Here is a 26,804-nt window from a genome sequence, read left to right on the forward strand (position 1 = left end):
TCCAATCTTCCATCTGATTCCCGGCACCACTTCTAACATAAACACCGGGGTACAGTGAGAAATCCCAGGCAAGCCCAGTGGAAATGCCAGGGGGACCCCTACCTCTGTCTTCTCCTCAGTCCCAGATACTTTTGTATCTCACCGTGCCTCAGTTTCTTCCACTTTACCACTGTCGGAAGACCACGGAGACAGGGGAACGTACTGCAATGGGAGAAAAGAGGAGACAATTTCACAATTTTTCAGACTTGACTCCCCTTTATTCTAAAAATCTGTACTCCTGGCCCCCTAAATTCATTTCCCAAGTCAGATGAATTTTCTAGTCGAGGCAATCGGGGGAGGCGGGGTCGGGTAAGGGGGGAGCGAGTAAATCAGAAAAGAGTGCAGATAAAATTTACAACAATTATAAATCACTGAAAAGCCTGGGCAAAGGGGAGAATCAAACATGGACTCCTTTGAAGAAAAAAAAAAACCTCAATCATCGTATCTATTCATATCTCTTCCCCCCAAAAGTCACTAGGATTTCTGTCACTTTTTTTTAAAAGAAAGGGGGGAAAAATCCAGCCCCGTGCCTCACTTGGACGGTACGTACACAATTAAATGCGTTTTGACTCCAGCGAGGTATGTAGAAACAAGAGTTATATATAAACATATATTTCATCTTTTCCTTTTCAATGCCTGAAGGGGAAAAAAAAAAACCTTCACATCAAACCACTCCCTTCTGAAGTATTCAGAAAAAAAAAAAAAAAGCTTTTCTTTAAGAGAAGGGAGGTGGGGAGGAAGAGACTAGTAAAGAAAAGAAAAATATTTAAATCTAGTTGGACTAGTATCTAACTAGTTAACCTTTAACAATTTATGCTGATGTCAGACTGAGCATGAGTACTGATTAATGCCCCCCCTCAAATATTTTTATGGGGGGGGAGTTAGAAAGAGCAGCCATTTTTGTTTTATGCAGAAACCCTTCGTGCCCCCCCAACGCGCACACTCACACACACTCACACACACACAGTACACAAGGAAAATATCTCTATTAATCTGTGCACTAATCAGTTATGAAAAAAGGGAGAAATTTGTGGGTTTCTGGGTAGAGGCTAGGAGATGGGGGTGTAACAGGGAGGAGAATGGGGGGGTGAAAACTGAAATATTAAGCCAGCCATTTTGTTTTAAAAGGGGATTTTTCCCCCCTCTCCCTTTCTTCATGGAGGGGGTGGCGGTGCTTGGGGGGGGGTTGTTTTAAAAATAATTTCAAGGCGGCCATCTTACTGCCTCAGCTCTGAGAAATATTTCTGAGCGCCCCCCTCAGAATTTAAATATATTTAAAGCAACGGAGAGGGGGGCAGAGAGAAGTCGAAAACTTTTATATATATATATATTTTTTAATCCCCCTTTCTCGTTCTCTTGGGAGGAAGGGGAGGGGGGGAAAGTCTCTCAATTTTTTCCAAGACAATTTTTGGGGGTGGTTCGGCCCCCCTCTTCAGCCGGCGGCCCCGAGGGGGGGTTCTGGAGGGGGGTGGCCCGGGGGTTTGGGGGGCTGGGGGAGGCGGTGGGGAGGAGGAGGAGGACGCCGCCGAGGAGGAGGAGGAGGAGGAGGAGGAGGAGGAGGAGGAGGAGGTGGTGGTGGTAGCGGTGGGGGAGGCGGGCGGGCGGTGGGTGGGGGGGTGGTGGGGGGGCCAGAGCCACAGGATGGCTTCCCCTCTGAGGGACGAGGAGGAGGAGGAGGAGGAGATGGTGGTGTCGGAGGAGGAAGAAGAGGAGGAAGAAGAGGGCGACGAGGAGGAGGAGGAGGTGGAGGCGGCCGACGAGGACTACGAGGAGGACGACGACGAGGGAGTGCTCGGGCGCGGGCCGGGCCACGACCGGGGCCGCGACCGCCACAGCCCCCCCGGCTGCCACCTCTTCCCGCCGCCGCCGCCGCCGCCGCTGCCCCCGCCGCCGCCGCCGCCCCCGCCGCCAGGTAAGCGGCCGCCCCGAAGCTCTCCCCCCGCCCCCCACCCCCCGGCCCGAGCGGGAGCCGCGGGCGCGCGAGGCCGGCCGGGGGCGAGGCACCCACCGCGCGGCCGAGCCGAGGTGAATCCGGGGGCGCGGGGCGCCAGCGTCGGGCCCGGGGCCCCGGGCGGGCCGGGCCGGCGGGCGGCGGGCGGCGGCGGCGGCCGCGGGGCCAGGCCTCTTCCCCTCCCCCGCCGCACCCCTCCCCCGCCGCCGCCGCCGCAGCCGCCGCCACCGCCGCCGCCGTCGCCGCCGCCCGGGCTGGAGAGCGCTGGGCGCGAGCTGCGCGCGCGGACCGGGCCACTCGGTCGCGGCTTTCGGGGGAGGAGGAGGAGGAGATTTTTTTTTTTTTTACCCTCGGCTGGGAGGGGGTAGGCAGGAAACGGCCGCGGCGAAGCCAGGGCCCCCTCCCTGGCCGAGCGAGGGACCGCGGAGACCCTGGCGGCCGGACGGCGGCGTGGAGGAGGGGCGCGTGGGGGAGGGGCGGCCGCGCGGGCGCCCCTCGGGCTCCCGCCCGAGTGGGGTTGCACTGAGGTGACGGGGAGTTTCCGCGCGTGGAGCGGACCGCGGGCCTCACCGCCCCCCCTCAGGGGCGGGGGAGGCGGGGGTGGGGGTGGGGGCCAGCGTCCCTGGGACCCCCCACCTTCGGGAACCTGGGCGCCCGCCGACTCCCCGGGGCGCGCGGTGGCGCGTGGGGGAGAGGTCGCGTGAGCGCCTGCGGGCGGCGGGTGATGGGGGGCAGGTGGTGGCCGCACTCCACGCAGACCACTTCCTGGACTCACGCTTAATCCGCCTCAGGGCGCCCCCTCCCCCCCCCCCGTCCTAATCGGGAGAGCACTCCTTGAAGGTTGGGGAGCGCGGGGAGAGTGTCTGTGACCAGATGCCCCCAACTCCACCCCCTTTATCAGCACCCTGCTCCAGGCTCTTTTGTGTCAAGTGCGAGCCCCCTCCCCCCCCCCCCCCGCCGTGTGACCCCGTCAGTCTGGGGTGGCCGAGCTGCCCAGCTGTGACTCTCACGTGGCTGCCATTCACTGTCACTCTCGCTGAAACCACCCGCACCTTGATCATGCCGGGGAATGGGGGGGCGTGCACTGCCCACCCAGCTGTTCTGCAGCTTGACCGTCACTCGGCACCCCTCCCCCGGGATGACAAGTCCTCTGGCGCTCTCTGGGCAGTTCCACCAGGGCTGGAAGGGACTGGGACAGCCTGCTGCCTGGAGTGGAGGGGGGGCGGCAGCAACGGCCCCCCTCAGACCACCCTCCTAATGCAGTGACTGCCGATCTTCTGGAGGACAGGGGAGCATCCTTACGGTGCTCGCATCTTTGGGGCTGGAAAGGGGACATCCACACCCCCAGGCCTCTGGGAGCCCTGTAGCACGAATGCATCAAACTTCAGGACGTCTATCTTTGTAAAACTGTCACATTGATCTGTGTGGCTTATGTGGCAACTGTTCCTGTTCGGTTGAGACAGCCTTTGAGGAGTATGGGGTACCTTCTTGGGGTGAGGGTGGTGGAGGGTACGTGTCTGATGGAAACGGGGACACCTCCCCTCCCCAAGCTTGTCTGAAAAAGAGAAAAGTTTTCAGAAAGTTATCCCAGAGAACCCACGAGGTTTCAGGAGGGAGGAGGAATAAAGGATGGTGGGGAGGGGGTGCCTGGAACCCAGCTGATGTGCTAAAAAGAGGGAGAGAAAGGATGTCAGGTTGTGTTGCCCCGCGGACAGTTCTCACCTATTTGTAGGGCCAACTTGGAATGTGGTGTTTATGCGTTTTTGGTCTGAGATTTGGGAATGTAAGAGAGGGGCATGAAAGAATCTGAGGTCGAGGTTGGGTCTTTTGTGTCAGTCCTCCCTCCCCACTTCCCCTCTGCTCTCTCAACAGCCCAGAAGAAACGTCAAATGTTTTTAAAAAAATTTGTATCTGAAATGAAAACCCACCTCCTCCCTCTTCCAGGGCGATCGTACCCCCCCTCCCCCAGTCTTGAGGCCCTCCCAAGTCAACAGAGTGACCCAGATGCACTACCCCCCCCCCGGACTTTCTGAGGCAAAACTTTGAGAAAAATATTTTTGGTCCGCTCGTTATTTCTGTCTACCTAGGTGTGGGCAAAATAAGCCTCCTAGAAGGAAATGTGTGCGGGCTGCCCTCCCTCATCCTTCTCCAGAATATGAATTCGCACATATTAGAGGTCTATTGTTTTTCATCCTGACTGCTTTGATTCTCACCATTTTGTTTTACATTCTTACCCAAGACCAATTTTATCCCTCCCCCCCTTCTCGGCTCCTTACGTTGTAAAACGTTTAAAATAATAGCACTCATGTTGGTGGGGGAAGGGAGCAGGAAGCCAAAAACTCATTTCTTCTCCCTCCCCCTTCTGGCAAGTCTCGAGAAATAATATAACATAATATATAGATGTGATTCCTTGGGGGTGGGGGTGGGGAATGATTGTGGGTGGTGCGGAAAATTCTGGTAGTTTCTTTGCAAAAGGTCTGAAAATACAAACCCACCCCCTGCCTGCAGTACGCATGTGCAGCAGACCTATTATGGTGGTGCGTGGTGGGGGAGGGAGGGGAATTTGAGAAAAAATAAATATATGTGTGAGAGATTGATGGTGAGATTAGAGGGAGAGCGGGGCGGGCGGGAGGCGCGGCCTGGGCCCGGCTCCGCCCGCCTCTCCCCCGCCCGCAGCCCGGCGCGCCAGGCCCCGCCCCCGCCGCGCACCGCCCCCCCCGCCCCCGCCCGCTTCCCGGGATCCGAGCCGGGGTGTGGGAGAGTCTGGGCGCCGGGCCAGCATTGAGTGGCTGCTGAGACCGAGGTTGGGACTTGGATTTGCTTTATTGCCCTGCCTTTCCCTTCGCCGCCGCCGCCGGCCTCCCGACTTCGGGAGCCTCCTGCGGGGCGGGGAGTGGAGAGCGGGGCGGACCGGCGGCGAGGTCCCGGGGTTAGGTGCCCCACCCCCAGAGGGGCGGGTGGCCGCGCCGGCCTGTTCCCTGACGCGGAGCCAGCGGGCCTGCCCCTGCCGCCGCCCTAGTGGCCTCCCGTTCCCATGTTCACATTAAGCGACGTCCCGGGGTTTGGGGAGAGCTGGCTGCTGGCCGGGGACCGAGGAGGGTGCCGGGGGAAGGGTGCGGGGTGGGGGAGCATGGCGTCTTTCTGACTTCCTACTCCAGCCCGCACGCTCTTTGCACGCCCTGGGGCCTGCTGCACGCGCCCTCCCCCCCGCCTTCCGCACTCCGTCCTAGAGGGTGTTCCTGTACTCTGCAGAGGACACAGGATGCTGGAGTTCTGAGGGCAGGTAGCGCCGAGGAAGGAGACGCCCGGAACCGCAGGCAGTGGAAGCAAGCCGTGTTAATTGTGGCTAATTTTCCCTTGGCTGTTATGGGCCGAAGGATTGCGTGTCCTAGAGCAAGGGGCTGGGCCCGCCCCGGCTTTCCTCCTGCACAGCTGCCTCTGCCTGAGCAGGACAGGTCTGGCTGGTTAGTCTAGTGCCCGCTGGGGCATGGTGGGGGTGAGGGGAGAGGCCAAGCAGGGCCCTAGATGTGTGGCATCTGTGTCTTCCCCAGACTGGCAGGGGCCCGTGTGGAAAGGGGGGCCTGGGAACACATCAGGGAAGCTCAGGCCCCTGACAGACATCTGGGGAGAAAGCCAGACACCTAGTCCTGCTGAAGGGTACAGGCTGTCCTCTGGATTTGTGCTCAGGACTGTGTGTGCATGCTTGTGCATCTGACAATGTGTGTGCTGGGTGTGTCTTTGTCTCCAGCTTTGTTTGGGTCTCCCACACCGCCTGTGTATGAATGGGACTAAATTTGGACACGAAGGGTAAGACAAAGGGTCAAAGGGTCGTGCCCCTGAGTTCTCAAAAGGAGCAGGGATATGGAAATAGATTTGAGGGAAAGTTCCAGGCTACTTGGGAAGAGGAGGAACGTTTAGGTAATTGTGGAGACTGCTCCCCATAGTATTAGGGTGTTATGGAGGAGCCAGCCGCTGTGGTCCTGTGGGCAAGATGTGAAAATGACTGGCAAGGACTTCTTTTCCTCCAGGGCTGTGTTGGGGTGACAGGAGGCTTGGCAATCGTCTGAGGAAGTATAAATAGAGGCCTCCCTCGTGGCAGAAAGGATGTGAGGGCCCCGGGTGTTAGTGTGAGATCCCAGGTGTCCACCTTTGGCTCTCCCTTCTCAGCATCTGGCTTAGGGAGCTGCCAGCTTGTGTCTCCCCACTCCAAGTGCTGGGGTCAGGCCAGGCCAGCAGCTGGGCATGGCTTCCCCAGTTCCTGGGCAGGATGCCAGCTGGCTAAGTGAGGGGGAAGGCAGGAGGAGCCCTGGCGGCGATTGAAAGGACCTGCCACAGTCAGAGCCCATGGCCTAGAGCCTGCTCCCTTGTTAGTAGGAGGAGAGAGGGGGGAGTGGTTTGGCTACTCTTCCCTTCTGACCCCTGACCTCCCATTCAGAACCCAAGGATCCCAGAGTACTCGAAACACTCTGTGTTTGCACCCAGTGAAGGGCTGTGAGGTTTGCAGGAGTTAATGCCTGAGTTCCTAGAGAGTGGGAACAGAAAAGGTGAGGAGGGGGAGGTCTAGGGGCCGCTGAGTCAGGGAACCTGGAAACTTAGTTTCTCTGGTGCTCTCTGCTCCAAAGATAAGGATGACATTCGACTGCTGCCTTCAGCTTTGGGTGTGAAGAAGAGAAAACGAGGACCCAAGAAGCAGAAGGAGAACAAGCCAGGAAAACCCCGAAAACGCAAGAAGCTTGTAAGTGTTAAAGACTCCTGTCTCCACAGTAAGGCTCAGCAGACCCTTTCCCAGGGACCAGGAGTTTTCTCAGGTCCTATTATTTCAAGGGTGGAGGAGGGGAATCTGGAAATCAGGGAGGCCTGACATCGTCTCCCCTCTGGCTGGCCTGTGGCTCCTGGATCTGGGACCCTAACCTCACTCACCATGACCCCGGAAAGAGCCCCTCTGTGCACATGACTCGCCCTAGCAAGCAGGCTCCAGGGGGCAGACTGTATGTGTTCAGAGACAAGCAGCCCTTTGTCTCCTTGGCAGTTTGCTTAGTTCCGCGTGCCTCAGTTTCCTTATCTGAAAAAAAAAAAAAAAACTAGGTAAAAATAGATGAGCTACTATCTCCAGAGAATTGTTGTGAAGATTGAAAGGGGTAATACATGTTATCGGCTAAGAATGGTTCCTGGCACATGGTCGGACTGAAGAAATGTTATTTTTATTTCTGTCCCTTAGGACAGTGAGGAGGAATTTGGCTCTGAGCGAGATGAGTACCGGGAGAAGTCAGAGAGTGGAGGCAGCGAATATGGAACTGGACCAGGTCGGAAACGGAGGCGGAAGCACAGGGAAAAAAAGGAGAAGAAGACAAAGCGGCGGAAAAAAGGGGAGGGAGATGGGGGACAAAAGGTGAGTGGAATTAGTGTAGGGAGGACACATCAATCCCTGAAGAGGGAGGGAGTGAGGGCCCCAAGGAGGGGTGCTCAGTGGAGCGGCAGTGAAGGGAGAATCAGCTGGAGAGCACAGCTGGAAGCTCTGGGTAGGTAGGGAGGCATGTGGGGGAGACCCCCACTGAAGCCCCCCCGCTGAAAGCCCCATGAACCCTGGTCTCTTGCAGCAGGTAGAACAGAAGTCGTCAGCCACTCTGCTTCTGACCTGGGGCCTGGAGGACGTGGAACATGTGTTCTCTGAGGAGGATTACCACACACTTACCAACTACAAAGCCTTTAGCCAGTTCATGAGGTGCGGTAGGACTGGTGGGCGCCTGCGAGCAGATGCTTTACTTTAGGGGTGGTGGGGGGAGTGGCATGAGAGCCCCTCTGGAATCCAATAAAAAGCTCAGACATTGCTCCCCAGAGAAATGCACAGCACAGGCACACACAACTGTGCACACACCTTCGGAGAATTTCTGGACTCCAGAGGATCTAGGGACCCGACCCCATCAGGAGCCCTTCCCAATGGCTGGGGGTGGAGGGTGGAGGGTCCTAACTCCAGTGCTAGGTTCAAAAGCCCAAGAGATGGCAGACCCCGAGGGCCCGTGGCCCTTCCCCTGCGTGACTTCTCTCTAGACCAAAGCTGCAAGTTCAGTGTTGCCCAACTTCCTTTGCTCTGTTATCAAGCCCTCTGTCCCTTGCTTAGGACCCTGTGGCCGCGAGGCGCATGGCCTGCTGGCTGAGGAGGCTGAGCTTCAGTGACTCCCTGAGTAGAATAAGCCAGAGTGGAGATGCCTGTTGGGGAGCAGGTGCTTTAGGTAGCAGCGGTCTTGCTGCCGTCTTGGGGCAGGTGACTTCTTTGCTTTGCAGTTTTCGAATCTGCAAAATAGATGTAGTCGTGGTGTATCCCTCAGTCACAGTGTGTCCCTCCCTCCCTTAGGGGTCTTGTGGAGATTTGCTGGGGTAAGCAGAGCCCTGTGTGCTCAGGGCCTGTCCCCTAGTGTGTGTTCCATGCCTGGTAGCTTTCGTTGGTGTCTTTGATGCTCTGTCTCTCCTGCCTCGCTGCTAAGGGCAGGGCTCTTGTGAGCACTGTGGTTCCGTGTTGTCCCGGGAGTTTAACACCCTGCCACAGAGCAGAACCGGCGCAGCCCATCAGGCTCCAAGTACGGGAACCCTTCACCAGGGCCCGTGGAACTTACTAGAAAAATGCAGAGAATCCTAGCAGCTTGCAATGTTCTCATGAAGATGAAATGAGACCTAACCTGTGTTTAAAAATCTCACAAACTAAAACGTTCAAAGCATTTTTATTTATGTCGTTTTATCTCTGTTTTATTTGTTTCACATTTGCGGTTTCTTTTTCTTGTTTTTTTTGTATAATTTTTTTCTCTCTCCGGCTCTGTATCTGTTTACCTTCAAAGTGCCGTCGTTCCTAACGGATGTGTCCTCAGCACCCAGACTTAGCCAGTGAGGGACAGAGAAGTATTCACGGAGCATCTGTGAAGGTCCTGCGTCTTTGCTTCTGTGTTCACAGGCCCCTGATTGCAAAGAAGAATCCTAAGATCCCAATGTCTAAGATGATGACCATCCTTGGGGCCAAATGGAGAGAGTTCAGTGCCAACAACCCCTTCAAGGGGTCGGCAGCTGCTGTGGCGGCGGCGGCGGCAGCAGCGGCCGCAGCTGTGGCTGAGCAGGTGTCAGCTGCTGTGTCATCGGCTGCCCCAGTAGCACCTTCCGGACCCCCCACCCTCCCACCACCTCCTTCTGCTGATACCCAGCCCCCACCCATCCGAAGAGCCAAAACCAAAGAGGGCAAAGGTGAGAAAATCTCTGGTTAGAACAACTGTCGCCCCTGCTCTCTAAACCACACAATCTCAAGTTAGAGTCTAGAACTTTTTTTTGTCTTTGTAGCCGCGATTGTGGTAAAAGAAACGCTTCTTCCTAGAGGTCTCAGGGAAGCTGTAGCCCACAGAAGGGTCCAGAGGCCCCTATGACCTCTATGATTCCAGGATGTCATGATCTCTGCTATTTCTTTTTCACCCCTCTCCTCATTCAGGTCCAGGCCATAAAAGGCGGAGTAAGAGCCCCCGAGTGCCTGATGGACGCAAGAAGCTTCGGGGAAAGAAGATGGCACCGCTCAAAATCAAACTAGGGCTGCTAGGTGGCAAGAGGAAGAAGGGAGGCTCGGTGAGTGGCTCTTCCCCATCTACTAGGCACCCAGGGGTTGAGGGGGATGTTGGGCCAGGGGTCCGTGCGGGAAGCTGGAACGGGAGCCAGAGGCCCAGGGAGGGGAGTGGGATGAAGCTGGCCTCCCTGACCGCCACGGGGCTACGGGCAGTATGTCTTGCAGAGTGATGAGGGCCCTGAACCAGAGGCCGAGGAGTCAGATCTGGACAGCGGGAGCGTCCACAGCGCCTCAGGCCGGCCTGACGGCCCTGTCCGCACCAAAAAGCTCAAGAGAGGGCGGCCAGGAAGGAAGAAGAGGAAAGGTAGGGAGTGCCAGCCACATGTGACCTGGTGGTCTGGCCTCCCCTCATTCCTTGGGGGCCCCTCTTATTTTCCCCTCTGACTGCTTTGTTCAGTCCTTTTCTTTTCCATCATCTCTCTCTCACTGTCTTTCTCTGCCATGTGCCTCCACTGGTGTATATGACAGTCCTGGGCTGTCCCACAGTGGCCGGGGAGGAGGAGGTTGATGGCTACGAGACGGATCATCAGGATTACTGTGAGGTGTGCCAGCAGGGTGGGGAAATTATTCTGTGTGACACCTGCCCTCGTGCCTACCACCTTGTCTGCCTCGATCCTGAGCTGGACCGGGCTCCTGAGGGCAAATGGAGCTGCCCCCACTGTGTGAGTACCTGGTGCCCCCGGAAACCCACTGGCCATTTCCTGTGCTGGCTCACTGTCCTCCACCTGCCCCCTATCCCCCACCTGCCCCCTGAAGCCTGGCCTTCTCGGTGGCTGGTGTGTATGGGTCTATGTTCTTGGCTCCTCTGCCCACCCCCGCCCCATCCCCTTTGGCTCTCATCATCATTTTTGGAAACAGAGGTGTCCCGTTCCCTCGTTCCTGCCCGTCTCCTTTGTGCATCTAGGGTTTAGGTGTCCTGTCGCTGTCCCCATCTCCTGGTCTCACTGCCCGTCTCCTTCCCTTCATGTATCTCTATGTCTGGCCTTGGCCTCCCAGGAGAAGGAGGGGGTACAGTGGGAGGCCAAGGAGGAGGAGGAAGAGTATGAAGAGGGAGAGGAAGAAGGGGAGAAGGAGGAGGAAGATGACCACATGGAGTACTGCCGCGTGTGCAAGGATGGGGGCGAGCTCCTGTGCTGTGATGCATGTATTTCTTCATACCACATTCACTGTCTGAACCCGCCCCTGCCCGACATCCCCAATGGGGAGTGGCTGTGTCCCCGGTGCACGGTGAGTGGCCCCTTCCTGCGGTGTTACCTGGCTTCCCCAACTCACCCCATACCTGGGACCCACTCATCCAGCTCCATCCTTCTCTCTCGCCCCATCAGTGGGCTGTTGCCTCCCTTGGGGGGGACCACGGTCCTCCTCCCCTAATGATGCACTTTTCTGCCTCCCGCAGTGCCCTGTACTGAAGGGCCGTGTGCAGAAGATCCTGCACTGGCGGTGGGGGGAGCCACCCGTGTCTGTGCCAGCACCCCAGCAGGCAGACGGGAACCCTGATGCCCCACCGCCCCGTCCTCTTCAAGGCCGCTCAGAGCGCGAGTTCTTCGTCAAGTGGGTGGGGCTGTCCTACTGGCACTGCTCCTGGGCCAAGGAGCTTCAGGTACCAGGCCCCTTTGTGCCTCCCTGTGACCCTACCTACCACTCTTCTCGCTTGTCTCCTGTGGCTCCTGTGTTCCAGACCCTGTGCTCGTCCTCACTTCCGGTCTCCGCCCTCACACCCTCCCTCCTTCGTTCACCTCCAGTCCTTTTTCCAGCAGCCTCCCTCAGCTTTCTTCCTCTATCACACCATATTCCCTGCTTCCTTTTGCTTGTGACGAGCTCGCCCAGGTCACTTTGGGTGTCTTATCCCCCACCACTGCCCCTGTGGCCTGTCCCCATCCCCTTGAGTCCTTTCTGACCATCTCTCTCCCTCCCCTCCTGTGCCCCTTCAGTTGGAGATCTTCCACTTGGTAATGTACCGAAACTACCAGCGAAAGAATGACATGGATGAGCCCCCGCCCCTGGACTACGGCTCCGGTGAGGACGACGGGAAGAGCGATAAACGCAAGGTGAAGGACCCGCACTACGCGGAGATGGAAGAGAAGTACTATCGCTTTGGCATCAAGCCGGAGTGGATGACCGTCCACCGCATCATCAACCACAGGTGAGCCTTGGCCGTGGGCACGGCTTCCTGGGCTAGGCCATTCTGGGGCTGGCAGCAACAGCCCCACGTAGGTGTGTGTCCATGAGCCCGGCACCTGCTCCACCTGCGTAACTCCTGCCTGCCCGCCAGCCCTCCTTGGGCTTGGCTCCTTTGGGAGGGTTGAGAGAATCCAGGAGCAGAGTCCAGCCATTGCCTTTAATCTGAGGACACATGACGCTGGGTATAATGGGGTGTGAAAGCAAATATGAAAAATGCAGTTCAACCAGGCCAGTGTTTGCAGTGGTTCTTCCATTGTGGCCCTTGTCACAGCGTGATGGCTCTCTGTGCGTGTATTCCCGTTTCGTTGCTGCCATGCACGGCAGAACGTGAGCCCCATGAGAATAGGGTCGGTGGTCTGTTTGGTTCACAACTGCTGAATCACCGCCGTCTGGAATAGTGCCTCACACCTAATGGCTGTTTGGTTAATACTAATTAGACGAACACATGGTAAGAAGCCCAGGGATATTTTCTCATTGTTGATTTTTTTTTTTTTTTTAAGATTTTATTTGAGGGACGCGTGGATGGCTCAGTAGTTGAGCATCTGCCTTTGGCTCAGGTCGTGATCCCCGAGTCCTGGGATCGAGTCCCACATCAGGCTTTCTGCGTGGAGCCTGCTTCTCCCTCTGCTTGTGTCTCTGCTTTGCCTCTCTTTGTCTTTCACTAATGAATAAATAAAATCTTTAAAAAAAAAAAAAGATCTTATTTACTGATTTACTAGAGATGCAGAGACATAGGCAGAGGGAGAAGCAGGCTCCCTGTGGGGAGCCTGATGGAGGACTTGATCCCAGGACCCCGAGATCACGACCTGAGCCAAAGGCAGATGTTCAGCCACTGAGCTACCCAGGCGTCCCTGATCATTGATTTTTTAAGCAGCTGTCCTGAAAAGGGTAGGGTGGTACTCTAGCCATCCTGAATTCCCTCCCAGGGGCCCACTGTGGTTAATTCACTAATAACAAAGGCTCCGTGTTTGCCTGTGATTGCGTTTGGTAAGATTTCTTTCTACTTGCATATAGTTCATGTTCTTTTTCTCTTCCTGCTCCTTCTCTCTGTTTTCTGCCCTACAGTGTGGATAAAAAGGGGAATTACCACTATCTAGTGAAATGGAGGGACTTGCCCTATGACCAGTCCACGTGGGAGGAGGATGAAATGAATATCCCTGAATATGAAGACCATAAGCAGAGCTACTGGAGACACCGGTGAGGGAGCCAGGTTGAGAGGTGGAGGGGATGCTGAGGGCAGGGGGTGCAAAAGCTACCCCTCTAGGATAAGAAGAGGTCCACTCCAGACAGACCCAACCTGGAATTGAGGGCAGTGGGAGCCGGCTCTAGCTGTCTGGGCTGGGACTGACAAAGAGGCAGTGTGAAGACTTCCAGCCAGAGCTGTGGGGAAGAGGATGCTGAGGATGAGGAGGGTCACCTCTAGAGGTGAAAATCAAGCAGTGAGGATAAAGAGCCTGGGAGAAAGGAAATGTGAGAGAATCAAGCTTACGGGAAGCAGGAGGTGGGTCTGGAGTGGGTTCAGGAGAAAGCAAGGTCCTGAGGAGCAGGCCTCACTCAGACCTGCTCTTTTCCCAGAGAACTGATTATGGGGGAGGACCCCGCCCAGCCCCGCAAGTACAAGAAGAAGAAGAAGGAGCTGCAGGGAGATGGACCTCCCAGCTCTCCTACTAATGACGTAAGTCCTCTCTCTTGGCCTCTCTCCCATTTCTAGAAGTGTGGTGATTGAAGATTTCCCAGGGGCTACTGACAGGGCTTGCCTGAGTCTCAGCAGCCTCCCGAACAGTATCCAGCCATGCCTCGAGAGCAGCTAGGAACTCTGGCAAAGGAACCGGAGAGCAGCTAGGAGTAGCAGCAGACGGGGCTCTGGCATCCCCAGCTCCCTTCCTCATGCTGCTGCTGCTGTCCTGTCTGGCTTTAAGGAACTGGGGGCGGGGGAATGAAGATGAGAATCTTCCTGAGCTTAGGCCTCGTGGAGGGAACTGTGGCCCAGCTTGAGATCAGTGCCAGGGAGGCAGGCAGAGGAGACCTAGGACCAGAGGAGCCCAGATGTTCATTCCCCTGAGTGTCCTGCCTTCTCGACTCCACAGCCTACGGTGAAATATGAGACTCAGCCACGGTTTATCACAGCCACGGGAGGCACACTGCACATGTATCAGCTGGAAGGCTTGAACTGGCTGCGCTTCTCCTGGGCCCAGGGAACTGACACCATCCTGGCTGATGAGATGGGACTGGGCAAGACCATACAGACCATCGTCTTCCTCTACTCACTCTATAAGGAGGTGTGGGGGGCTGGGGGCCCTAAGGGGAGCAGCTAGGCTCAGGCCTGACTGGCTCGGGGGAATGTGAGGGTGGAGGCTGACAGCCTCGAACCCTGACTGATGGCCACCCCACCCCCGCCCAATTCCCAGGGCCACACAAAGGGTCCCTTCCTGGTGAGCGCCCCTCTCTCTACCATCATTAACTGGGAGCGGGAGTTCCAGATGTGGGCACCTAAGTTCTATGTGGTGACGTACACGGGTGACAAGGACAGCCGCGCCATCATTCGAGAGAACGAGTTTTCCTTTGAAGATAATGCTATCAAGGGTGGCAAGAAAGCTTTTAAGATGAAGGTAGGCCCCTCAATCTTGTCTTCTCCGAGACCCCAACATCTTACTTCTTTGCCCCCTGACCAGCATTTCAGTTTCTCTGTTCCCCACTGGCCTCTCCCCGTCTTCCACCCAACGACACGCCCTGCTGTCTTGTCCAGGAGGCACTGCAGGTCCTCTGAGGAATGTACACTTAAGTCCCTAGTGGATGGTGTGGTAGGGGTTGGGGGGCTCATGTTCTGTAATCCCCACCTGGACACCAAGTAGCGGGACAGGGTTCCTGGCTCCCTTTGGCAATCTCAGTCAGGAAGGGGGGTGTCGGGGAAAGAACCAGGGTGGAAGTCTAGGTGTGTGGGTGTCGGGTGGCAGCCCGGCGGACAGTGGCTGTGTTGGCAGAGGGAGGCGCAGGTGAAGTTCCACGTTCTTCTGACATCGTATGAGCTGATCACCATCGATCAGGCGGCCCTTGGCTCCATCCGCTGGGCCTGCCTCGTGGTGGATGAAGCCCATCGGCTCAAGAATAACCAGTCCAAGGTGAGTGAGATCCCCAGACCTTGGAGTCTTGCCCTGCTCCTGAGAAAGGAAGGTTCTGGACTTTGTGCAGTCCAGAAGGAGTGAAGTGCAGGTTGGGAAAGAGGGAGGACTAGCGATTTGGGGCCTTTATCCCAAAGGGAACAGGAAAAGGCAGATACCGTGGTCCAGCCGCTTGCCACTAACGGGACCGTTCTGCCTTTCTTTGCCCCAATTTCTAGTTTTTCAGGGTCCTTAATGGCTACAAGATAGATCATAAGTTGCTGCTGACAGGGACTCCGTTGCAGAATAATCTGGAGGAGCTCTTCCATCTGCTGAACTTCCTCACCCCAGAGAGGTTTAAGTAAGTGCCCCACCAGGGTGGGAGATGCAGGGTGGAGGGGCTGAGAACCTGAGTGGGCAGAGGGTTCCTCCAAGTGAGGAAGGGAGCCCCAGGCCAGGGGAAAAACACCCCGACAGCCTGTTCAGTTCCTTATCTCCTCCCGGCTGCCAGCAACCTGGAAGGCTTCCTGGAGGAATTTGCCGACATATCCAAAGAAGACCAGATTAAGAAACTGCACGATTTGCTGGGGCCGCACATGCTGCGGAGGCTCAAGGCTGATGTCTTCAAGAACATGCCAGCCAAGACAGAGCTCATTGTTCGGGTGGAGCTGAGCCCCATGCAGAAGTGAGATGAGAGCAGGGTGACCTGGACTGGGGGCTTGGTTGGGGGTGCAGTGGCCTCATCACCACTTCCTTTCTCTGTCTCTTCTGCGCCCCCACCCTGGTCTTTAGGAAATACTACAAGTACATCCTGACTCGGAACTTTGAGGCCTTGAATTCGCGAGGTGGTGGGAACCAAGTGTCGCTGCTCAACATCATGATGGATCTTAAGAAGTGCTGCAACCACCCCTACCTCTTCCCCGTGGCTGCTATGGTGATGCATGAGCTGGGGGCTTCCGCTGTGCTGCTCTCTGAAAATGGGGGGTGGGAGGAGCCGAGGCAGGCATGGAGCTGGGCAGGGGGCAGGGGTCTAGGCATGGGATCCCCCAGACGAGTGGGCAGTTAAAAGGACTGGAGGCTGGGTTTCGGCTCCTGGCTTTCTGGGCTTGGTCCAAACATGGGGGTGCATTCTCTGACCCTCTCCTCTCTGCTCTCTTCTTTGCAGGAGTCCCCCAAACTCCCCAGTGGGGCCTATGAAGGTGGGGCACTTATTAAGGCATCTGGCAAGCTAATGCTCCTGCAGAAGATGCTCCGCAAGCTGAAGGAGCAAGGACACAGAGTCCTCATCTTCTCTCAGGTGACCTGTACCCCTCACCTTGTGTCGCCCCTGGGGCCAGGCCCTTCCCTGTTTCTGTGGCTGCCGTGGTGTGAGAGGTCAAGTGGTGGCAGTCTTGAGAGGTTCTGGGCGGGCGGACCCCCATTATTAGTTAAAGTCATGGGAGGTTGCAGGCCAGCTTCTTGGAAATGGCCAGCAGGGCAAGGGTGAGCCACTCCACGTGTAATCACGTGTCGCCTGAGGGTGGCCTGTGGGACCCTTCCTGTTTCTTAACCACGGGAGAGAGAGGAGGGCTCAGAGCTCTTGGAAATCTGAGGAAAGCCACACAGACAATTTCGTAAAGTTTCAGGGCATTTGGAGATGTCCCTGAAACATTCTCATAGGTCTCAGAAGAGAACCTCTGCTTTAGGAGAAGTGACCCTAAGTCAAGCGAGTGTGATAAGAGTGTGGGGTGAGGAGGGGGAGCAGCACTGGGGAGGCATGGCATCTGAGGACGGTGGTGAGATAGATGGTCAGTACAGACTGGGCCTGTCCCACTGCCTCGTCATTCCAGAGAACTCTGTGGTTCTCTCTCTCTAGATGACCAAGATGTTGGACCTGCTAGAAGACTTTCTAGACTACGAAGGGTACAAGTATGAGCGCATCGACGGTGGCATCACAGGCGCTCTGAGGCAGGAGGCTATCGATCGGTTCAATGGTGAGGACGAGAGGCCCTGGTCCCTGCTGGGTGTGCAAGGCCCGAGCCACTTGTGCTAGGTCCCCTGGTACAGGAGGATATGTGCCTCCTAGCTTCTGAGTTGGTGACATGGTTGTCGGTCAGGGTGTCTGGTACCAGCTGCACAGAACCATTGCATAATCTTGTCCCCTCCTAGCTCCCGGGGCGCAGCAGTTCTGCTTCCTGCTGTCCACCCGAGCTGGAGGCCTGGGCATCAATCTGGCCACTGCTGACACGGTCATCATCTTCGATTCTGACTGGAATCCCCATAACGACATCCAGGTGGGAGCTCACCTCCGAAAGCCCGTGTACCAATTAGCAGGGAGACGTGGGTTCACAGTGGAGGGAGTTGTGTTCCGGGGGGTAGAAGAGCCTCCTTTCCCCAGCACGTGGGCCGCATGTCCCCTGGTCCATCCCCACTTCTTCCTTTTCCCCGCAGGCCTTCAGCCGCGCTCATCGGATCGGCCAGGCCAACAAGGTGATGATTTACCGGTTTGTGACCCGTGCATCCGTGGAAGAGCGAATCACGCAAGTAGCCAAGAGGAAGATGATGCTGACGCATCTGGTGGTACGGCCTGGGCTAGGCTCCAAGGCGGGCTCCATGTCCAAGCAGGAGCTGGATGACATCCTCAAATTTGGCACTGAGGAGCTGTTCAAGGATGAAAACGAGGGTGAGAACCTGCTCTCCTGGACACACTTCTTTCAGAAGCTCCAGAATAAAAACTTTCCCGTGCGGCCCTCGGGGGAAAGGGGGTCTCTTCTCTTGCGTGGATGTTTGGAAGCCCCAACACGTGTCCGTGGACTCCCTGGGGAAGGGCCTTCTCCCCCAGACCTCTGTCCAGTTGCGCCAGATTCTGGTTGGAACTCAGAGTCCCCTCTCATTCCCTATCTCCACCAGGCGAGAACAAGGAGGAGGACAGCAGTGTTATTCACTATGACAACGAGGCCATCGCTCGGCTGTTGGACCGGAACCAGGATGCAACAGAGGACACAGACGTGCAGAACATGAACGAGTATCTTAGCTCCTTCAAGGTGGCCCAGTATGTGGTGCGGGAGGAAGACAAGGTGAGAGACTGGGGACCAGATGCTCTATCCTGGACCACCTCAGAACAGTGTCCTTTTGTTGGACCTCGAGGGGCGAGGATCCCTCTTTGTTCTCATTTTTGACCCTATCTCTTACTATAGCACCCAACAAAAGGCAGTAAGGGTCTGATAGGTGAAACCAGGCTTTAAGGAGAACCTAAGTAGGTGCCTAGGAGTCAGAGTGGGAGGGATGTGGAAGGTGCTAGAGGAGGGTTCCAGGGAAGATTCAGGGAGCAGAGAGGAGAAGCACGTTGCAGGTAAGAGGCAAGGAAGATGGGCCACATCCAGAATATTCACGCAGCCTTGATGAGACCGGGCAGCAGGGGAGTTGGAATTTGGTTGTGGTGAGAGCACCGGGTGGCAGAGGGAAGTTGCCAGCATGTGTTGTGCTGCCTTCCAGATTGAGGAGATCGAACGGGAGATCATCAAGCAGGAGGAGAATGTGGACCCCGACTACTGGGAGAAGCTCTTGAGGCATCACTATGAGCAGCAGCAGGAGGACCTGGCCCGGAACCTGGGCAAAGGCAAGCGGGTTCGCAAACAGGTCAACTACAACGATGCTGCTCAGGAGGACCAAGGTGAGGACTGCCCAAGAGGGAGGATCAGGAAAGGCAGGAGTGCTGACAGGGAGCCTGGAGCCTGGAGGGCGTTTCAAGGGAAAGAGGGAGGCCTAGGGGTCAGGGCCTTTCCTGCTGAGGGGGAAGGAGCTGCCTGGAGGCTGGAGGGGCTCGCAGGTGGTTTCAGCCGGCTGGTGGCTGCAGAGGGGGGCCCGCTGGACACCCAGGGTCCTCACTTGGCACAAGATGTGTGGGGGTCGGGAGGTGCCCAGGGACCAGGTGAGTGACGAGTGGGCCCTGTGCAGGGTATGTGGCCCTGGAGTCTGACGGCATCCCCAGGAGGCCTCCAGGCAGGAAGGGCCCCTGTGTGGGCTTAGCGCAGGAGCTGTCCCTGACCATTGAGCCGTCTCCCCACAGATAACCAGTCCGAATACTCAGTGGGATCTGAGGAAGAAGACGAAGACTTTGATGAACGTCCAGAAGGTGACATCTGATTTTCTCATTTTCAGAGGAAGAGCTATAGCTCTTCCCATTCGCCTCACGACATCTGTTTCATCTGCTTTTCTACAGACAAGTGCTTTTGTGTAGATGAGCTAAAGGTCACAGATAAGCTAAAAGTGCAAGACATACGTAATTTCTCTACTGTTAAAACTTGGAGTGTAGGATTACACAGGCTTAGTTGCCTAGAGGAAAATCGAGAGTTTATGTTTTACATCCTCACGGGCTGGTCTTGGTACTAGTGCTTTTAACGGGACCGGCTTCTCCTAGATCTGCTCGGTTGCTAGGTCAGAAAGTGCTTGAAAGAAAATTAGAAGTGGCTCAGATGTGACCCAGGCCTTTCCCGGGTTCTGCTTCCTGGGGGCGTGGGGTGCAGAGAAGGACTGAGGGTTGAGGGAGATGGGGCCCCCCACTAACCAGGCCAATCCCCCCCACACAAACCCAGGGCGTCGACAGTCAAAGAGGCAGCTCCGGAATGAGAAGGATAAACCACTGCCTCCGCTGCTGGCTCGAGTCGGGGGCAATATCGAGGTGGGAGCTGGGCTCAGGCCCCCGTGTGTCCCCTGGGGGGGCCCAGCAGAGAGATCCCAGGACACTGATGGCTCATGCCCTCCCCCACCCCACTCCACAGGTGCTGGGCTTTAACACCCGGCAGCGGAAGGCCTTCCTCAATGCAGTGATGCGCTGGGGGATGCCCCCACAGGATGCCTTCACCACACAGTGGCTGGTGCGGGACCTGAGGGGAAAGACAGAGAAGGAGTTCAAGTAAGTGTGGGTGCCTCAGGCCCAGCTGGCCAGAGGGGATGGGAGGGAGCCTTGGGTCTTCCTGTCTTGTGCTCGCTCGGCCACCACATGATGTGACCTTACTCAACTGATCACCGTGCTCCTGGCCACATGGCACTATGGGGCATCACATGGCTTGGTTTCCTGGGGCGTGGGCTCAGTGCGCCCCATGTCCCCTCAGCCGAGCCTAGAGCACAGAGGCCTGGTCCCCCTACTACGGGAGAGGCGCTGGAGATAGGAGCCCTGCCCTGGACCTGTCCTGGCCTCACATTTCCTCGGCCCGGAGCCAGTGGACAGGATGATGTGCTGACTGATGGGGCCTGGCAGCCGAGGGCCTTGGAGATGCGGGGAGTGGGGGGGCTGAAGTGGGAGTGGGGATGTGGAGGGTTCATCCCTAGGAGGAGCCATGGAGGCACCTGCGGAGTTGAAGGGTTGAGGGCTTCGGTAGGCCCTGTGCTCCCTCCTAACCTGTATTCTGCCCCATGCCTGTCAGGGCCTACGTGTCTCTGTTCATGCGCCATCTCTGTGAGCCCGGGGCAGACGGCTCTGAAACATTTGCTGACGGCGTTCCTCGGGAGGGCCTGAGTCGCCAGCAAGTGCTGACCCGAATTGGAGTCATGTCTCTTGTCAAGAAGAAGGTATCCATCTCTCTGGCCTGCGTCAGACTGGCCACCTAGTCCCTGTCCCCCCTCTGCCTAGCACTGCTCAGTTCTGGAATCAGGCTTGCGGGAGAGGGGACACAAGACTGAGCTTCCTGTATGTCCACTGCCTGCAGCCGACCTGCCCCCCTCAGGGCCCGCAGCTGACCCATCCTTATGCCCCCCTGTCCCCCTCAGGTACAGGAGTTTGAACACATCAATGGGCGCTGGTCGATGCCTGAGCTGATGCCTGATCCCAGTGCTGACTCTAAGCGCTCCTCTAGAGCCTCCTCTCCTACCAAAACGTCTCCCACCACCCCTGAGGCCTCTGCCACCAACAGTCCTTGCACTTCTAAACCTGGTAACAAGGAGCAGGATGACAGGAGAGGTGGGGCTGGGGTCAGTGCCCTGCAAACATAGACAGGAGTCAGGGTGGGTCTTTCTGCTTACTCATTCTGCCTCCCCCGCAGCTACTCCAGCTCCAAGTGAGAAGGGAGACGGCTCGAGGACACCTCTTGAAAAGGATGAAGTGGAAAACCAGGAGGAGAAGCCTGAGAAGAACAGAACTGGGGAGAAGATAGAGACAGAGGTTTGTGGCTCCCTGACTCCCTGGGAGGGGAGAGAATGAAGGCCGGGTGCTTGGGATCCCTATGCCCCATCCTAACTCCACGGTCATCTTCTAGGCCGATGCCCCTAGCCCAGCCCCATCACTTGGGGAGCGGCTGGAGCCAAGGAAGATTTCTCTAGAGGAGGAGGTGCCAGGAGTGCCTGGAGAAATGGAGCCTGAGCCTGGGTACCGGGGGGACAGAGAGAAGTCAGGTGGGTGCATGGGCTTAGGGACGATGAGGGGCTTAGGATCCAGCATTTCCCTCTTCTGGGGTCAGGGGATGAGGGTGACATCCTCCCTTCCTGTCCCCCACCCCCTCCCACAGCCACAGAGTCGACGCCAGGAGAGAGGGGGGAGGAGAAGCCGTTGGATGGACAGGAGCACAGGGAGAGGCCGGAGGGGGAAACAGGGGATTTGGGCAAGCGAGGTAATGGGTGGAAGCACTGGGTCCCCGAGGGAATTGGGAGGTGGAGTCTGGGGGCGCAGACGCCTGGGTTCTGGGGGGTAGTTGTTCGAGGGACAGTCCAGTACAGGGTAGTCTTCGGGGTGGGCAGAGGCTGGCGGCAGATGTGAGCTCTGCCTCGTCTGTCCTAGCAGAAGATGTGAAAGGGGACCGGGAGCTGCGACCTGGCCCTCCCCGGGACGAGCCACGGCCCAATGGGCGGCGCGAGGAGAAGGCAGAGAAGCCTCGGTTCATGTTCAATATCGCAGATGGAGGCTTCACAGGTGGGGGCCCCTTGCTGGGCTGTGCTCGCCCCCCTGGGCTCCTCACTTGAGGTGGGCTCCTCACTTGAGGTGTGCTCCCCCTCCTGAGTCTTCTTGCTCTGCCTGAGGCCTTCTGCTGCCTTCCATCCAAGTAGCTGCCCTTGGAGCACCGCCTGCTGTGTTGCCTCCAATCCCTCCCCGGCCTGCAGGCCTCCATGGCCGCACCCCTACCTCCAGAGCGTCTTTTATCCCCCCTTTATTCCTAGTTCGAGCTAGAACCTTATTTGTAACCACTTTGCTCCTCACCCTGAACCTAACCTTTCCCTTTTCTCCTAAAGAGTCCTTGGTCCTCTCCCACTGTTCAGGTCCCTCATCTCTGCCCATCTGTTGAGCTGGCAGTGGTTCCCAAACTCCTGACAGCCCTCCCCCTGTGGTCCGCTTTTCAGAGCTTCACACGCTGTGGCAGAATGAGGAACGGGCAGCTATTTCCTCAGGAAAACTCAATGAGATCTGGCACCGAAGACATGACTATTGGCTTCTGGCTGGGATTGTCCTGTATCCTTTGATACAAACACAAGAAAGAAGTGGTTTTCTTAACCTGGAACGGGGATGAGTCCACACCCAGGGAAGGGGGAGTCGTGCCTCACTCGGGAGATCGAGTCAGGAGGAAGTGTTTATGGCACAGTGTAAAATTCTCCTATTAAATTCCTTGACGTTTCCTTCCTGCGTCGCAGCCATGGCTATGCACGGTGGCAGGACATCCAGAATGATGCTCAGTTTGCCATTATCAATGAGCCATTTAAAACTGAAGCCAATAAGGGGAACTTTCTGGAGATGAAAAATAAGTTCCTGGCCCGGAGATTCAAGGTGGGGATCAGAGAGAGGAGGAACAGCGTTGAGGTGGAGAGCTTGGGTCAGAGGTGGGACCAGGGGTGGTTGGAATGGAGGGAAGGTGCCTGAGGCCAAGAGCGGGGTGTACCCTGTGTCTGGGATGGTGTAGGTTGAGGTCTGTGCTAGGTCCACCCTTAGGATGGGCGGGCAGGGAGGGCAGTATGGGTCTTGGGCCCCCACGGCTGGCAGATGCCCGCACTCACCCCCACCCCCGTGCCCTCAGCTCCTGGAGCAGGCGCTGGTGATCGAGGAGCAGCTTCGGCGGGCGGCCTACCTGAACCTATCGCAAGAGCCGGCGCACCCCGCCATGGCCCTCCACGCCCGCTTCGCCGAGGCCGAATGCCTGGCCGAGAGCCACCAGCACCTCTCCAAGGAGTCGCTGGCGGGGAACAAGCCGGCCAACGCCGTCCTGCACAAGGGTAAGGGCCGCGGCGGCCCCGCGCGGGGGAGGGCCCACAACGCTGCGTAAGTCTTCACCCCGCACCCCTCAAAATCTTCCCACCCTTCTGACCCCTTTCCCTCTGAACCACCCCCCTCTGACCCCACCCCAACCCAACCCACCCGGCCACCCCGTGGTTTTTAGCCTCTTGGGTTTGTGCAAGGCTGCCCTTGTCTGTACCTAAGAGTGTTCATGCCAGTGCCCGGTAGAGGGACCTTCCCCCCCGCCTTCCCCAGACTCCGTGAGACTGTGCCACGTCCCCTCCACAGGGCGGAACTTCGTTGACCCACACGCCTGCCATACTGCTAGTAGCACCCTCTCCGGGGCCGTGGCCTGTGTATAGACCCCTCCTAGATCCTTACCCCCATCCTGCAAATCACATCCCCCCATCTCACTTGCCCCACCAGGCAGAAACTACCCCCCATCTCACCCCTGTGACCCTACCCCCTGAAACTTCCCTGTGATCCCCAACCCTTCCTCCCAAACCCTCTTATCCTGATGATGATAGATTGATCTCCAGAGCCCTCTAATGACCTAATCCTGTCTGACTAGTGACTTGACTCCCGGCCCCTTTGATTCCTGTTCTAATTCCCTGAATCTGTGATGCTGACCATCTAACCTCCCTCCCCCTCACATATTAAAACCCTGACTCCTGGAATCTTTGACACCACTTACCTCCTCCCACATCTCCTATTTCCTCCCCATCATCCCCACCCCCTAAACGTCACTCTGGCAATATGGGATGTTCTGACAACTCCCCGCCCCATGTCTCCCAATGTCCCCCCCGCCTCCCGTGTCCTGTCCTGTCCTCTTTCTCTGTTTATCCTTTGCTCATCTGGTCTCTGCCTCTTCACCTGCCTCTTCTTTCTCCCCCCTCTGCCCCGAGTCACTCTTTCTGCCTCCTTCTGGCATTTTCTTGGCCTCTGGTTCTTTGACATCTGTGTGCTCCTCTCTCTCCTCTCTCTCTCTTTTTCTCTCTCTCTCTCCTTTTCTGACTGTGTCTGTCCATCTGACTCCTTTTCTTTTCCTGGCTCCATCTCTCCTTTTCCCTGTCTTTCTCTTGCCCTTCTTTCTCTGTGGCCCGGGCCCCAGTTCTGAACCAGCTGGAGGAGTTGCTGAGCGACATGAAGGCGGACGTGACCCGCCTGCCAGCCACGCTGTCCCGAATCCCCCCCATCGCAGCCCGCCTTCAGATGTCCGAGCGCAGCATTCTCAGCCGGCTGGCCAGCAAGGGCACGGAGCCTCACCCCACACCGGTAACCCTCCTCCCCCTAACTCTAGTTGTCCCTGAAAGTCCTCCTTCTATACACACATGCATGTGCACGCCCACACACATTCCCAGCACCTTAGTGTGGAGACTTGCTCCGACACACTCCTTACCATCCAGTGTCCCTGCCTGTACATTACAGTCGTGGTAGTTCTGGAGCCTGGCCCCAGTTTCCCCTAAGTTTCTTCCTCTCACAGACTCTGGAGCCTCTGATGTGGGCCTCCTCTCTTCTCTCTTCCAGGCCTTTCCCCCGGGGCCCTACGCTACACCTCCGGGATACGGGGCGGCCTTCAGCGCCGCACCCGTCGGGGCCCTGGCCGCCGCAGGCGCCAACTACAGCCAGATGCCTGCCGGGTCCTTCATCACAGGTCAGGTGATGACTTCCCACTCTCTGCCTTTCCCAGCTCTCTTTTCCAAGCTTCAGCCCCGCTCAGCCACCCTTTATCTTTCCAGCCTATGTCACTTCCTTATAAGCATCCACGGTTCTAGGGAACAGAGTTGTTCTGGGCTTTGTTCTTCGCAGCCTTGACTTCTCTACCATTCTCATCATCCAAAATGCCCCAAGGGTGTCAGTGGCTGTATGGCTGGTACCTTTTTCCTAAGCCTCCTCCGTCTGGGTTGCCCCAGGAAAGAGAATATGAGATCAGGAGGGGGGTATGGTGAGAGTTGGCACGTGGGGTCTATCACAGGCACAGGGGGACCCTCAGGGAGAGGGGTTCATCCTGGTCTTCCCACTCCTGCTACCCCGGGAACGGAAAAGTGGCAGGAGACAACCTAGCAGTACTACGCTATGCACAGGAGGTGATGTTTAGGAGTGAGTCAGGGATTCACTTCCTTACTCCCTTCCCTAACAGCCGCCACCAACGGCCCTCCAGTGCTGGTGAAGAAGGAGAAGGAAATGGTGGGGGCATTGGTGTCAGACGGGCTGGATCGGAAGGAGCCCCGAGCCGGGGAGGTGATCTGTATAGACGACTGACTGGATCCCAGGCCTGCCCATCGCCCAGACCCCGTGCCCGAGGTCGACCTCCAGCTCAGGCTCTGGGACCTGCTGCCAATCCTCCACCTTCCCCACCCCATGGGCCACCTCTGGGCTAGGAGCCCCTCTGCCCCTCTCTACAACTCCTCTTTTCGGGAAGGGCCCCTTGTCTCTCTCCACTCCCGTGCACCTTTCCCACCACGCTTTGAAGCCTGTGCTGGTGAGAAGAGGTCTGGGTGGGGGGTGGTGAGCAGGGTCTTCCAAGTATCTTTATCCCCCACACCAAACACACACAGCTTCCCAGTAAGTGGTTGTGGAGGGAGGAAAGCGGTGGAGCCTCCCCCGGTCTCTACTCCTGCAATACGAGCTCCATCTACAGCTGAGCTCCATCTACAGCCCTGGGGGATTAGCCTGGCCTGGACCTTAGGAACTTGGGGCAAAGAGCTTTGAAGAGAGGAGGGGGGACTTCAGAGAGGGAGGAAGGGAAGAAGAGGGGTGGCTGCATGTTTCCTTCCCCTTACCTCTTCCCAAAAGGAGGGAGGAGCAGTTATAAGGGAGGGAGTCGGTTGCTGTTCAGCCTCCGAATAAAGGCGCCATTCACTGGCTCAGTTACCTCCTGCGTACCGGCATCTTGTGTTGGGACTCTTCCCTCTCCCTAGGGACCAAGGACCACCACCACCACCACCCCGCCCCCAAGAGAGTGATGGTTGGGTGATACTCCCTCAAGCCAAAGAGGAGCTCCTCAATCTGTTCTAGGGACCGGGTAACCTAGAAAGGGTGGGAGAAAACGTACAGGCCAGATGTGGGGGAACCCCAGCTCTGGGGCTCAGGTTCTGGGAGCACTTCTACCCTACCCCCGCCTCCCTCCCCGCCAAGGCCTAGATACTGACTGAATTTTGAATGGACCAGGCAGGGAGGCCTAGCTGGGGGACTCCCTTGCCTTTGGGACCAGAACAAAGTAGTGGAGGGCAGGCTGGGGAGACGTGGGCACGTCCTCCTCCCCAGGAGGGGCTGGGGAGAGTGGCAGTTTGCATGGCGAACCCCCCACTTCCCCTCCGCTGCCCCTTTCCCGGTCTCTTGGCACCCACTCCTGGGCTGTCCCAATTCCCTCTTCTGTATCAGGTGTATTGGTTGTACATATAAATTATACTTTCCTTTCTGTGTGCTCTGTTATTTTTTTTGGGGGGGGGTAGTTCTTGGTGGTGGGGGGGATAAGGAAAGAAAGGGTATTGCTTTCTGCCGTTCCACCTTACCCATCTCTCTTTTTTAATCTTGTGACTTACTGTTTTTTTTCTTGGATCATCAAACCCCAATGTGAAAAACTCAGTGTAGAGTTGGAGGGAGCAGCAGGATACCCAGTCACCAGGGCTGAGATCAGAAACATGGTGGGGCTCACCAGGCAGAGGTAAAAAGGGGGAGGGTGCCTGGCAGGATTCTTAGCTGCCTCCCTTTTGGCCTTGTCTGATCATCTTTTCCTCCACCAAGTTGCCTAGTTCCCCCAAGAGT

At 57.1% G+C, this 26,804-nt stretch overlaps 1 protein-coding gene, 1 long non-coding RNA gene and 1 other non-coding gene across 23 annotated transcripts in view; 2 read left to right on the forward strand and 1 right to left on the reverse strand.

Moving 5' to 3' along the window:
- The window catches only part of LOC111095880, a 21,590-nt gene extending 19,461 nt beyond the window's left edge, over positions 1–2,129 (reverse strand). For both annotated transcript variants that reach the window (XR_005359469.1, XR_005359470.1), the window contains exons 1-2: positions 2,048–2,129; positions 103–201 (exon numbers count right to left, since the gene is read on the reverse strand). This is a non-coding gene — a long non-coding RNA (uncharacterized LOC111095880). The remainder of the gene's footprint in view (positions 1–102; positions 202–2,047) is intronic.
- On the forward strand, positions 1,656–26,457 carry CHD3 (chromodomain helicase DNA binding protein 3). 20 transcript variants are annotated; one of them, XM_038536742.1, is made up of 40 exons: positions 1,656–1,951; positions 6,613–6,725; positions 7,209–7,379; positions 7,588–7,712; positions 8,934–9,217; positions 9,456–9,586; positions 9,738–9,888; positions 10,053–10,246; positions 10,581–10,811; positions 10,981–11,184; positions 11,516–11,727; positions 12,831–12,962; positions 13,341–13,440; positions 13,853–14,044; positions 14,174–14,374; positions 14,720–14,884; positions 15,103–15,224; positions 15,375–15,548; positions 15,656–15,797; positions 16,029–16,160; positions 16,719–16,836; positions 17,012–17,136; positions 17,294–17,525; positions 17,753–17,919; positions 18,338–18,515; positions 18,912–18,977; positions 19,438–19,523; positions 19,624–19,757; positions 20,269–20,413; positions 20,612–20,801; positions 20,884–21,002; positions 21,097–21,232; positions 21,346–21,447; positions 21,615–21,746; positions 22,172–22,280; positions 22,460–22,592; positions 22,840–23,081; positions 24,148–24,311; positions 24,564–24,690; positions 25,177–26,457. In XM_038536742.1, the coding sequence occupies exons 1-40, from the start codon at positions 1,681–1,683 to the stop codon at positions 25,415–25,417; spliced, it is 6,393 nt and encodes a 2,130-aa protein (XP_038392670.1). In that variant the 5' UTR covers positions 1,656–1,680; the 3' UTR covers positions 25,418–26,457. The 20 variants fall into 20 exon arrangements, with proteins under 20 accessions (XP_038392670.1, XP_038392685.1, XP_038392672.1 ...); XM_038536757.1 differs by having other exon boundaries at positions 22,840–23,035; XM_038536744.1 differs by having other exon boundaries at positions 21,618–21,746.
- Positions 19,908–20,048, forward strand: LOC119872071. Its single transcript, XR_005360267.1, has one exon.
- Positions 26,458–26,804: the final 347 nt, after the last annotated feature.

The sequence above is a fragment of the Canis lupus genome, chromosome 5, assembly GCF_011100685.1.
Source record: "Canis lupus familiaris isolate Mischka breed German Shepherd chromosome 5, alternate assembly UU_Cfam_GSD_1.0, whole genome shotgun sequence".
NCBI lineage: Eukaryota > Metazoa > Chordata > Mammalia > Carnivora > Canidae > Canis > Canis lupus.

Coding starts and splice junctions, on each gene's coding strand:
- CHD3 (XM_038536742.1), top strand. CDS start 1,681: ATGGCTTCCCCTCTGAGGGACGAGGAGGAGGAGGAGGAGGAGATGGTG. Junction 15,225..15,374: donor CTCACCCCAGAGAGGTTTAA/GTAAGTGCCCCA, acceptor CCCGGCTGCCAG/CAACCTGGAAGGCTTCCTGG. Junction 17,920..18,337: donor TGGTGCGGGAGGAAGACAAG/GTGAGAGACTGG, acceptor GCTGCCTTCCAG/ATTGAGGAGATCGAACGGGA.